The 12,748-nt window shown below is 39.9% G+C and overlaps 1 protein-coding gene across 1 annotated transcript; it reads left to right on the top strand.

Moving 5' to 3' along the window:
- Positions 1-4,005: 4,005 nt before the first annotated feature.
- On the top strand, positions 4,006-11,786 carry gtpbp8 (GTP binding protein 8). The gene is made up of 8 exons (XM_086124472.1): positions 4,006-4,117; positions 5,963-6,157; positions 6,259-6,412; positions 8,443-8,541; positions 8,931-9,061; positions 9,464-9,563; positions 10,479-10,597; positions 11,592-11,786. The coding sequence occupies exons 2-8, from the start codon at positions 5,982-5,984 to the stop codon at positions 11,680-11,682; spliced, it is 870 nt and encodes a 289-aa protein (XP_085980598.1). The 5' UTR covers positions 4,006-4,117; positions 5,963-5,981; the 3' UTR covers positions 11,683-11,786.
- Positions 11,787-12,748: the final 962 nt, after the last annotated feature.

Raw genomic sequence — 12,748 nt, forward strand, 5'->3', positions numbered from 1 at the left:
AAAAAGATGATTCTGATTCAAACTTTGTTATTTTGCCACTTGTTTTGAATCACGCCAGAGGAGAGAGTTAAAAAAAGAAAAAAAAAGTGGCGGGAACAAAACAGGCTCCAGGAGATAGTCAGGAGATGACTTGTACAAGTTTGATTGTACTATCTTGGCATCTCACTTGCAAATATTCAGAATCTAGAGTTGCTGACCAATGAACTGTCTTCTTGTGCAAAAACACAAAGACGAACAGTCTGTCCTCTGTCTACAAATCAATGCATGACACCATCACCCCTTCAACAACGTTGCGTAAAAACTGCAACGTCACTCCTGCAAGTGTACCTTGACATCCCGTGTGTAATGTCTGCCTGGTGTATTTCAGGGCACAACTTTATTTGCCAAGATTGCTTACTGGCTCAAGGTCACTCCCTCGTCATTCAGCTCCCTCTCCTGGGTGTATTGATGCCAGTAGAGCCATGGCTCTTGGCTGCTAAAGCCAAATCGATATTCCCTAGCGCTCAGCGCTTGTGTTATAATATCCTCCAAACACCAACTGCCAAAATGTTTATGCTGCATTCATGGGAGATGCTTAAGGAGACACCCGGAATAACAAGGAATGACATGGCATATGGCTTAGAAGGATCAGAAATAAACCTTTGGTTAATGATCGGTACAAGTTCAAGGTTGATACTTTATGGCAGTTTCTGGTACGTACATGTTTGCAGCTCATCTTTTTTTTTTTTTTTTTAAATTCCAGTTTCAGCTCATGTTTGCTGGCGACAGTAAATTATTGATGAGCCGTTTAGAGCCGGGTGAAGAGCCTCATTTGGAGCAAGGCCTGTCTACTTCTACACGGATTGCAGACATCTCTCTGATTGTTCTGTCTTTGTGGCAGCAAGAGCGAGGTGAAATAAAACACCGGTCAAGGAAATCAATTTGATAAAAGAAGATTTGCTTTGAAAGGTCGTGTTCTCAGTTCTATGGTTTGGGGATGTTTGGCCGGCGTGGGCCCTGGCCACAATTCAGCCTTGTCAGCTGGGGGAAACGATGCAAATAGACTGTGTGCATCTCATAGCCAGTAATTGTGTGTATGCGTGGGCCTCATGACTCGATAAAGTCTTCAGAACTGGATCCTCCTGGACAAAGAAAAGCGCGGACAAGGGTGGGGAGGAGCAGGCGGTCTGGAGGCACACGGTCCCTGCTGTGTGCCGAAAATGTCGCAGAGGGAGGTGTGGATGTTGACTGTGAGGGGCGGGGACAGGCTGTCCCTTTCTGGTTAACATGTAAATGAATCGTTTAATGCATCTAAAAATGTCACAGAGGTCAGGCTCTGTGGTAATTCAGTGTCATGTTAGAGAATCACTGCCGGTAAGCATTGCAGCTGGAATTTTTCCTTGAACTTGAATTCTTGTGCTTGCACATCAATCACACACTTTGAAGGTGTAACAACAGATGAAAAGGCAAATAGGACAGTGTTGAGAGGGACAGCTACAAAGCAGGGCAGCAGAGATAAGTGCTATCAAGAAGGGTGCCGTGCGTATGGGTGGGATTTGGGTCTTTTTGAGAAGTGGGGGGATAAGTGATGAGGATTTTTAATAAAAGTGCCCAATTTGCAGTGTTGACATGGTTGGGCTCTAAGTGAGTTTTTCACAGGATCCGAAATCCCTGACACTTATGGCTATGAATAACAAATGAGGATGGCAAGAGCCTGGCTTGATGGTATGGGTGTGCAAGGTGTTTTGGGACAATTGATTTGTTTTCTTTATTATTCTATTGATATAAATGCCAGGGAGGTAAATGTCATCATGGTTTGTGCCATAGATGTCTGCTTGCTGGATGATTGATTTCTCTGGCATTTGATCCCACCCCGCTCTCAATGATGGGATGATGGAGTAATGAGAGTACCCACGGCTGCTGCTGCTTCGTGTCCCCCATTGTAACTTTTCCTGTTTGGGCCTTCCATTGACCACCCTGCTCCATATTTTTCTATATCCTCTTTGCCCACACAATTGCCTCTTACAAACCCAGTGCTATTTATTTTTATGTGGTCTTAATAAGACCACATAAACTATCATACCTATGATTGCAACATGAGCAGTATACGTGTCCGAGGTCTAATGGAAGTCCCAATCAGCTGATAATTTCATCCGGTCTATTTACCCTTGAAAAAAATTGTTCATGTAACAATCTGTGAAATAGTAAAAGAAAGCTAAATCTCGTCAGAATGAACAAGTGGGGTACATTTAATTTCGAAAAGTATTATGTACTTGATACATGCATATAGAAAAAGTCAACAAGTGGTTTTAGAAGATGAATACGTGTTATAAATTACAAAGATGTACGAGTGGCATCCATGCAACAACACAGAACACTCGGTCAAAAGAGGAGGTGGGAGCAGAGGAAGCACGAAGGCAAGCATGGGGTTCCTTTTAGTGTTCTGCACTACCACCATGTGGCCAAAGTGAGAAAATGTGTGTAGTAGTTAAAAAGAATTGTATATTCAAATGAAGGAAATAAAACAGATTTGATGTCCTTCAAATAATCAGTTACATTACCTCTACTATTGGAGAATCGTCATTTTTCAACACAAATGAGTGAGGAAGGACTAGATGGTATGACAAAACGTTTTGGGGGGCAGAGTTGTCACCAGACCTCAGTCTTTAGGGGTGCACATGAAATGCATTATTATTACCTATATACAACTGCATGCATGCGTCTGTGGCTCCAATACACATACAGCACACACTTTGAAACCTACTTTGAGGCATGATAGGCTGTTGCACATTAGATACCTATCAATAAAACAAACACCATGTTTCTTTATATTTTTAATGTCTTAGTTCAGCGTGTACCCCGCCTACTGCCCAACGTCAGCTGGGATAGGCTCCAGCATGCCTGCAACCCTGGTGAGGATAAAGTGGTTCAGATAATGGGTGGATCGATGGAGTAATAAAAAACTCAACACAAGCATTTCTTAACCCCAAATAGAACCTATGATTGTAGGGGAGAGCTACTGCTTATTCACTGATTCGGCTGAATAAACTGTCTTCACACAAGTGTGTTGGTCAAACAAGGCTTGAGGCCAACTCCAAATAAATAGACAGGACAGGTGTTTGTCTTTGCATGCTCTTCTCCAGTTTTCCTCATTGAATCACTTAGATCTTCATACAACATTGGTGCACTATTGTGGCCTATGGGTATTTGGGTATCCACGTGTTGATGTGGCCTTCCTAAAGAATGGCATAAAATAGACCAATAAATATGAGTACACTACATGGGTTAAAGCAACACTTCCGGGTGCGCTCTTATTGTGACACTAAAATAGTGCCACTTCCGATACCTGACGTATTGAAAAACATTTTGGTGAAACACATTATGTCCACGTCCAACAATGTGCTTACAGACACATAATTAAGACTGACACAACTAACTGGTCATACTGCTAAACGAACTCACAACACCGTGTGCACACCAGCCCCAGACTCCTGTGAGGCACAAGTAACTTGTTTTGCATGGGTGACGGGTCTGTTTGGGAGTACACAAGTTTAAAAAAAATGTTTGGACATACCATTTATAAAGCATACAGTATTCTGTTCAAGTAAATGAATGAAACATTAACTGCAGAAGGGAAAACGACCACACACACATGCACGACGCGTGCACGCACACACACATCCATACACACTCACGCACACGCAGGAGCGCGCACAAAATATTGAGAAAACAAAACACAAATTAATTGCAAATAAATGTAGATTACTGCTCCACTTTACGACTGTAGCCCAAATCTTCTTTTCATTCATTTCCGATGAAAAGCCTCATCATACAAAAATGAAATAAACAGGAAATGAAAACGTTTTAGAGTGTTACATCTACAGACTTTTACAACGTCTGTTATTTTAGATTTGATGTATTTAATAGAATTGACTGGATAGCACCAAACGAGCACAAAAAGTATTTCGTTTATTGAGCATAAGCAGGAACCTCTTCTGAAATGGTTGATGTTTCAAAGGGACTTATTTTGAGTCGCACGCAGTATAGAAGAGGGACTTTACAGTAGATATGACAGATAAGGCTTGCCTTAACATTAATTATTTCTGAAATATTTTGAATCCATGCAAACATAAGACGGGTGAGCAATGGGATTATTTCGTCTTTTCTATTGTTATCTTTTTGCAGGATTTACATTTACAGGTGTTCGATCACATCTTGATCCACCACTTGATTAAATTAAGGCAGTGTTTATTTGTCGTGACAGGCAACTCTCCGTGAACGCCTCCGATTGGTCAATCGCAGAGTAGTTGGCCGTGAAAAGGTTATTTTCTTGTGATGTGTTGGCTGCCGTGTTATGGTTCAACTGGCTTCCACATGAACTGGCTCCTGATTACAAATGTTGCCAACCTGACCTTAACTTTGATTAAAAAGGTTACACTCTTCAACTTTGATTCAATCTAACCTCAACGCCATTTTAAATGTTACTTTACCCTCTACTGATTCTTACCCATTATTTTGGTGGGTTCCTTCATCATTTTGCCAATTATTTCTGTTTCACAAGCAGCATTGAAATTGTTCAACAGCATAACTGTTCAATTCTTCAATAAACACGTGAAACAAAACGGCTCATTGACAACTCTTGACCTGCTACAAGAAATTGTAAACATAATTAAATAAATGAATAAAGGAAGAGAGGTTGCAGTCCAAAACGCGAAATGTAAAAAAGCTTAATGTGGCTTAATGTTAGAAAACTACAGCCGCTTTTATCAAAATTCACATGCACATCTCGACTTAGGCCCACTTCAACCCCTAAAAATATCAAAACAACCACCATAGTATTTTGGATTTTATGGGCACGAAGCTTTTTCCTCCCCAGAGACATATGTCATAGAGAAAAAGATTCATGTGGCTTAATGTTAGAAAACTACGACCAATTGGCACCAAAATATATGTGCACATCTCTACCCATGCCCACATCAACATCTTAAAATATCAAAGCAATCGCACCAATATTTGAGATTTTTTTGGACATTACCGTCTTCCTCTCCATCGGTGCGCACTCAGGCTTCATGTCACTGAATGAGGAAGACGCTTAATGTTCATCCATCCATGATTTGATCCACTTTATCCTCACAGGTTGCGGGTGTGCTGGAGCTCAGTTGACTTTGGGCAGTAGGCGGGGTACACCCTGGACTGGTTGCCAGCCAATCGCAGGGCACATATAGACAAACAACAAACATTCACACTCATAATTACACTTTTAAAGTGTTCCTTTAACCTCAGGTGCATGTTTTGGGAATGTGGCAGGAAACCGATACATACAAACTCCACACGAGAAGGCCCTTAATCGAAACAGTAACCTCTGCAAAAATCCCAAATATTGAAGGAGGGGATTGTTTTCTTTTCAGAGATTGGTGTGGACATAGGTAAAGTTATGGACATTAATTTTGTTGGTGACTGGTCGGAGTTGTCTAACAGGCCACATTAAGCTTGTTCTCTATCGTGAGCGTCGATGGGGAGGAAAAAGATGAATGCTGATAAAATCCAACATACAGTATTTTGGTGATTGTTTTGATATTTTTTAGGTTGAAGTGGGCGTAGGTGCTGCTATGCATGTGAATTTTGGTGGTGATAGGTCTTAGTTTTCAAACATTAAGCCACTTTCAACTTTTTACACGCACGTTAAGCGTTCTACACTGTCCGTCAGAGAGCTGTATTTGATGTTGTGACGCCATGGAATAAAACATCATGTACCTCACGGCAGAATGATAGGTGGTGAGTTGCCAGTCACTGCAAAATAACCACAGCATTAAATTAAACACGGCATAATTCATATCCCAATTAATATTTATGATTACATATAATGTAAAAACGTTTTTTTTCTCAATGTATCAAATTCATACATTTACACAAATCTATTTAAAGCTTTGATGCCACCTTAACTACTTTCTGTTTGTGTTCCTTTCCAATTTACTTCAACCAGACTTCTATTTCACGGGAAGATGTTCAATCATCTTCGGCAACCTGTACAATGGCTTCAACCTTGGACGCAGTTGTGTGCTCTCCTTCGACAGAGAGTTCACAAGTTGGCCTCGCTCAAAGAAGCCAGCGTTTTATCCCCAAACAAAGTCAAACGCTTGCTCTACCCTCTGACAGATATAGAGGCATACCTGGATAGGTACCGTTTTTTTTGCATACGACGCTCCAATGTTCCTTGTCTCACGCTCACACGATCAAATATTACACAGACATTAATAACTATTTTCAATTCACTTTCAGCTCTGTGGATAGGACACAGTTTCATCTATTTCATCCCCATGTAGATGATGTTCTAAAAGCTGAGAGGCTCTTTTGCCCCTCACCATCTCATAGGATTGATTATTATACGTCAGCAGAGAGGATGGACCACTCACCTGCACTAAAACAACCCGAGGTGAGTAGAATGCTTTGGTCTCACCGCAAAGCCTTTTACTTTTTGCCATCCATGATGAGTCCGGTAGATTGGATCTTGTCCACTTCTGCTTTTTAATCAGTGTTGTGCAAGTTACTTCTAAAGTGTAGTATAGTTAATCTTACTAGGTACTTGCATTTGAAAGTAATATGTTTCTTTACAATATGATCGTCTGTGTCGAGTGATAAGTTACTCTATCTTTAAGTTACTTTTAATTTACTTTGTTGAAAGCGAGATTAATTGAATTTAAGAATTATTTTGACATTTTCAAAGGGAAATGCAACATTTGCAACCACTGCCATAGCTGGTAAAGTTAAATTGCAATGAGGATCTTTTAGTATATAGCGTGGGGTATAATGTGACTCTTTGCCTTTGATTATTTGTATCAATAACAAGATGGGTTTTTTAAAATCATATTTGGATCTGATATTGGGTCCAGTAAATAAATAAATAATAATAAATAAACTGTACACCATGAATAAAATGATCAACAAACTAAAATTTATTGCCACACATATGAAAGATATTGCCAATACATGTTCCTGTTCTCAATAACAATGTATTTTTTTGATGTATTGAAATATATTTGATCATTAGTTGAACAAATAGAGAGAGACGAAATATAATTAATTGGTCAAACAAAACTGGATAGAAAGAGGGATGGATGGATGGATGCATAGATAGAGACAGACCATCAGATTTCTGGGCATTGCAATTTTTTTTTTTAATTTTAAGTGACACAATTTGGTTGTGGATCATGTGATGGGAAAAACCCCCAACATGAAATCAGATATCTTCAGATTTGAAACAGACCTCTTCCAAACGTGAGTGAAAATCTGATGCATATCGCACAATATTTGTCAATGCGAGCGCGGCGTAAACGAACATTCATTCATTCATTCACTTTCTGAACCGCTTTATCCTCACTAGGGTTGCGGGGGGTGCTGGAGCCTATCCCAGCTGTCTTCGGGCAGTAGGCGGGGGACACCCTGAACCGGTTGCCAGTCAATCGCAGGGCACACAGAAACGAACAACCATTCGCGCTCACACTCAATTTAGAGTGTTCAATCAGCCTGCCATGCATGTTTTTGGAACGTGGGAGGAAACCGGAGGACCCGGAGAAAACCCACGCAAGCACGGGGAGAACATGCAAACTCCACATAGGAAGGCCGCATCTGGAATTGAACCTGGTACCTCTGCACTGTGAAGTCGACGTGCTAACCACTCGACGACCGGGCCGCCCGTAAACAAACATTGAATATTGTAATTATTTATCCAGGTAAGGGAATTCAGAACAGGTTCTCTGTTGCAATGCCAACTTGGATGAAGACATAAGACTAAAACAAGGTACTATAAAAGCAAATACGGGTAAAGACACATACAACCAATTTTTAAAGTGGGGTGTACATAAACTATACACCAAATTTATTACATAATTATATACAAAATTATTACCGATTTGTTTTACTGTTTATTGTGCATGTTAAATTGCTCCATGTACAGCACTTTGTATGCAGCGATGGCTGTTTGAAAGTGCTCTATAAATACAGTTGACTTGACTTGACAAATGAAAATAATGTAATCATGAATAACCCGCTCAAATGTTTTGCAATCGAAATGCAGCATAACTCCCTTCACATTGACCCATCGACTGGGTCAATGTGATTTAGATCAGGGCTCATTGAAGGCTACTCCAGAATAGTCCAATGTTGTGTTCTTAGCCATGGGTGTTTTTTATTTATTTTTTCCCCCGTGTGCTTTGCCTCACTGTCCTGTTCCAAGAGCCACATCCCTGCGACTGAGCCCATTCTTGCTGACACTGGGCAGCACATCTCTCTCCAGAATACCTTGATTATCTTGAGATTTCATTGTCCCTTACCTGCACACATTGCACCCCTGCACAGATTCTCGATATTGGACCTCAGATGTAGCAAAGCAGTCCCAGAATATCACAGCGCCTCCTCCTCCCAGTTTCACGTGTGTATATCCACGGTGTTGCTGTGTATTCCCAGGTGTGTTTCATTGGCCGAAGCAATGTGGGGAAGTCATCTCTTATCAAATGTCTGTTTTCCCTGAGTCCTGAGGTGGAGGTCAGAATCTCCAAAACCCCCGTGAGTAGTCATAACATAAATGGATGTGCATGATGAAGCAGTAGACATTTTAAATACACATTTGAGAGAAAATAAGCCATTTCCATTTTTATTTAGTTCCCTTCATTTCTTGTTCTCATGTAATTATATTTGATTGATGTCAGTTTGCATGTCTGCAGCTGTTTCTCTACTCCGATAGAAAAGGTAACAAAAATGGCATTTAAACATTGATGTGTAAAATATCATTTTGAATTAAAAATAAATATTTTTCCTAACTCTAAGGGCTTCACAAAGCTAAATAATTGTAAGAGGCAGGAGCGTGACATGAGGCTATCTCTTATAATGAACAAGTAAGCTTAGTGCTAAATGATGTGAATCAAAGTCAATGTTTGTTTTATATTCCCTTGTAGGGTCACACAAAAAAGATGAACTTCTTTAGAGTGGGCAAGGCTTTCACCATCGTGGACATGCCAGGTTATGGACATCGAGCACCCAAAGATTTTGTGGATATGGTTGAACCATATCTCTATTCAAGAAAGAAGTGAGAAATTGAATTAGCTATTTGGAGAAGGCTTGTTGTACAAAAAGTGTGATTATGTCGTGTGGTAGTTTGGTGAAAAACAACACACACACACACAAAAAATAACAAATACAATTTCTCCTTGTATCCAAGATGACCAATAGACAATATGTATTTCTGAACATAATAGTCTAAAGATCTGCATCTCCAAGCCATATTTATGTTATCTTAAATGACTGCAATTCTAAATGAACTTTCTCAAAGATGACTGCAGACTGGCCAATCACAATGATACATTGACTGAAAAACACATTTCCCACTCCCCCAAAAAAGACAGTGGAAGCATCAGATTATTGTAATTCAAGTGTTTTCCAAATCACGTGACCTTCCAGCCAACGGCTTTGTATCCCTGGTTTATTGCAGTCTTGTCAGAACATTTTTGTTGGTGGATGGCAGCGTTGGACTGCAAAAGACTGATCACATCGCCCTTGAGCTGTGTGAGGAGACTAGATGTCCATATGTGGTAAGCTGCATATTCTTCTTTTAAATCAGAAATGCAAGTAAGCCTTTTTAAAAAGTCCCAAGATCAGATTGAACCCATGAAATACAAACACATCCCAGACTCTGCTTCCTCTTAAGGTGTGCTGGTGGAGTTGAGGAGGTTTTCAAAGTATTCTGCCCACGACTCACAATGTCCCGAGTCAAGGTCAGCAGCGCACCATCCCCACTGTACACAGTGTTGATGGTACACTGCCCCCCCCCCCCTCTCCCGAGACGTTAAATGGTGGACCAGAATTTTCTCAAACTTCCATTTCCTCGCCGAACCCTTCCCATGCCCGAGTCGAAGCTGCTTTCTGCTTGGCCAGCCCATACCCATCAGCTGCCTTTGAACTCCCACAGGCCATAAAGGCCTGATAGGACTTGTTTCTTCAATTTGACAGCATCCCTTACTGCCGGTATCCATCAGCATGTTTGGGGATTGCTGCCACGACAGGCACTGACCATGTTACGGCCATAACTTCAATTGGCCGCCTTAACAATAGAGGCGCGGAACACAATCCACTCAAACTCAATGGCTCCCGCCTCCTTTGAGACGTGGGAAAAGCTTTGCAGGAGTTGGGTGTTTAAACTCCTTCTGACAGGGGATTCTGCCAGACGCTCCCAACAGACCCTCACAATACATTTGCGGCCGCCAGGTCGGACCGGCATCTACCCCCACCATCAGAGCCAACTCACTACCACAGAACAGCTTTTAGGAAAGCTTGGCAAAGGCATCATCATTCATTTAAGGGTGTGTGTGGAGGGGGGGGGGGGGGGGGGGGGATTGTGTTTGTTTGGGTTTTTCAATTTACCAAAGTCCCAACTAGCCAGCAGACCTCAATGGGACATAATTCACACAGTTTTAATTATAATCTTACAAACTTTTTTTTTTTTGCAGATGGTGGTGACTAAGATTGATAAATGTAGTCGTGGCTCACTACTGACAAACTTACTGCAGTTTCAAGATGTGATTAAAATACAGACCTCGAGCTGCTTCCCCCAGCCATTTTTGGTCAGGTGAGTGTCATTCTTTTCTATTCCCTTTTTGTAATTTTGTTTTTATCATTGAGGCCAACAAATCTTTCATAAGGATTTCCAGCTAACCAATCCTACATTGTATTATTTGATGCATGCATGCAGTAGGTGAGATCAGAGACAAATGTGAACAGTACCATGTTCTGCTTTTTAACCATAGGCTGTTTTAAAGTAATGGCAGCTTTATTTATGTCGTGCATTTTATCCACAAGGTAGCTCAATGTGCTTCACATAATTAGAAGTACAGTATATTTAAAAGCATTTACAAACAAAATAGTTAAATACATTCATAGCAAAGAAGTAAAAAGTTGATTACTAAAATTAAAAAAAAGGAACTTAAAGTGCGAGAACAAGATTGAGAAAAACATGATTTTAAAAATACTTTGAAAGACTTTAATCATAGGTATGGGGGAAGGAAAGCGTAACTCAAAAATGGTTTGTTGAATTTTCACAATTTCGTCAAGTGGCTGCACGCAACATAATCATCTTGATTTAGATACATTTTTAAGCACTTTGTAGGCGTATAGTCTACTTAAAAACATGTATCTGGATCCAGATTATTTTATTACGTACAACCACTTGACAAAATAAAATGTAGTCAATTCAACACACCATTTTTTTTTCAATGTAGTTTTTAACCTGGATTTAAAAGCAGTTACACTGGAGGCTGACTTTACTTCTATATGGGCACATTATTCCATGTGCGTGCAGGATAACATTCATTTAGGTGTTGCTTCACCATGTTTGCTTGGAACTCTGGGCTCCACTGACTAAAGTAACAGTAAGATGCATATTTTACAGTATTAATCTTTTTATATCCCGTTATTTAAACATTAGTGATTCACAGATAACTTTATTTTCTTTACAAATACATGTCCATATACCACCACTGCCTATCCAAATAGTGATGTGGGTAATCATGATTTGATGAATTTTGATTTTCTGACCTCTTTCATCTTTTCTTCCCCCCAAACAGTTCCCTCAAGTTTTCAGGGATCTACCTCCTGAGATGCTTCATTGCTCATATAACAGGCAATATCCTTTTAACAGACACCTGTCAAAATTGATTACACACTAGCTTTGTGTAAAAAGGTGGTCCTGCGACTCTGTTGCGGTTTTTCTTGTGCTCTGTTGAGCAGTGACATATAATAAATGCACAGGTTTGAAGACATACGGCGTGTTATGTGCTTAATAATAAAACGCTTAGATGAAAACACTGTTTTTTCTATTTTGGTGTTTCTCACAGTCCTTAAGCAGCCATATGGACTGAGATACTGCCATCTATTGTCACAAAAAAAATTGCATGTCATCGTTATTTTTTGTATCATACATAATGCATTGAATTGATTATCACACTTGAAAATCACAAACTAGGCTGAGGTTAAGACAATTGTACGTATATCCCCTATTAACTTTTAAATATACGTAACTTATGTTTCAAGTTGAATTATTTGATTGTGTTATTTCGTCAAGTAAGAATGAAAAAAACAAAACGATCCAACCTGTCGAGTGTTACAAGTTAGAGGAATAAAAATCAAGAACGGCAGTTAACTGCAGTCATAACATTTTATAGAAAGTAGTGTGAATGGGGTCAAGGTCACTTGATGAAAATCCTTTACACTGTCCTTGCTATCACTTCATAAAAGGCAATCTAGACAGTGGGTTTGTTTCGTCAAAGTTTATCTTCACTAGAGGAAGAACCTGATTAAGGTGTTATCTAGAATCAGATCATCTAAGAAAATGACCATGACATGACACAAATCTTCATCATTTAAGAGCTGCAGTACACATATACTTAAAATTGAAAGCATCCTAATGAGGAACAAGTACAGAAAGATAACAGATGGGGAAGATAAAGATTAGATAAGACACGCTAAGCTACCTACAGCTAGTATTTCATTGCCCACTTGGTCGTATTACACAAAGGAATCCATGAATGGACATATTTTATGAGTTAATGAGTAATTCAAGGCTGAAGATTTAAAGGTGTTTCATACAATAGGTGAGGCCCAAAGTAAACATTCCTTGTTCTACACTTTAGATTGCTACTAGAAACAGCATTAGAGCAGTTTTGAGCTCAAAAGTGACAGCAGAATGTATTTGATATTGGTCGATACCAATACAGTTTTTGCC

Source organism: Hippocampus guttulatus, chromosome 11, assembly GCF_054856545.1.
Source record: "Hippocampus guttulatus isolate MCC_2025c chromosome 11, RoL_Hgut_1.0, whole genome shotgun sequence".
Taxonomy (NCBI): Eukaryota; Metazoa; Chordata; class Actinopteri; order Syngnathiformes; family Syngnathidae; genus Hippocampus; species Hippocampus guttulatus.

What these genes read in the sequence shown, in the direction of transcription:
- gtpbp8 (XM_086124472.1), top strand. Translation starts at nt 5,982, where the DNA reads ATGTTCAATCATCTTCGGCAACCTGTACAATGGCTTCAACCTTGGACG. An exon ending in TATCTCTATTCAAGAAAGAA is followed by an intron (nt 9,062 to 9,463) that starts GTGAGAAATTGA and finishes GGTTTATTGCAG; the next exon opens with TCTTGTCAGAACATTTTTGT. An exon ending in CCCCAGCCATTTTTGGTCAG is followed by an intron (nt 10,598 to 11,591) that starts GTGAGTGTCATT and finishes CCCCCCAAACAG; the next exon opens with TTCCCTCAAGTTTTCAGGGA.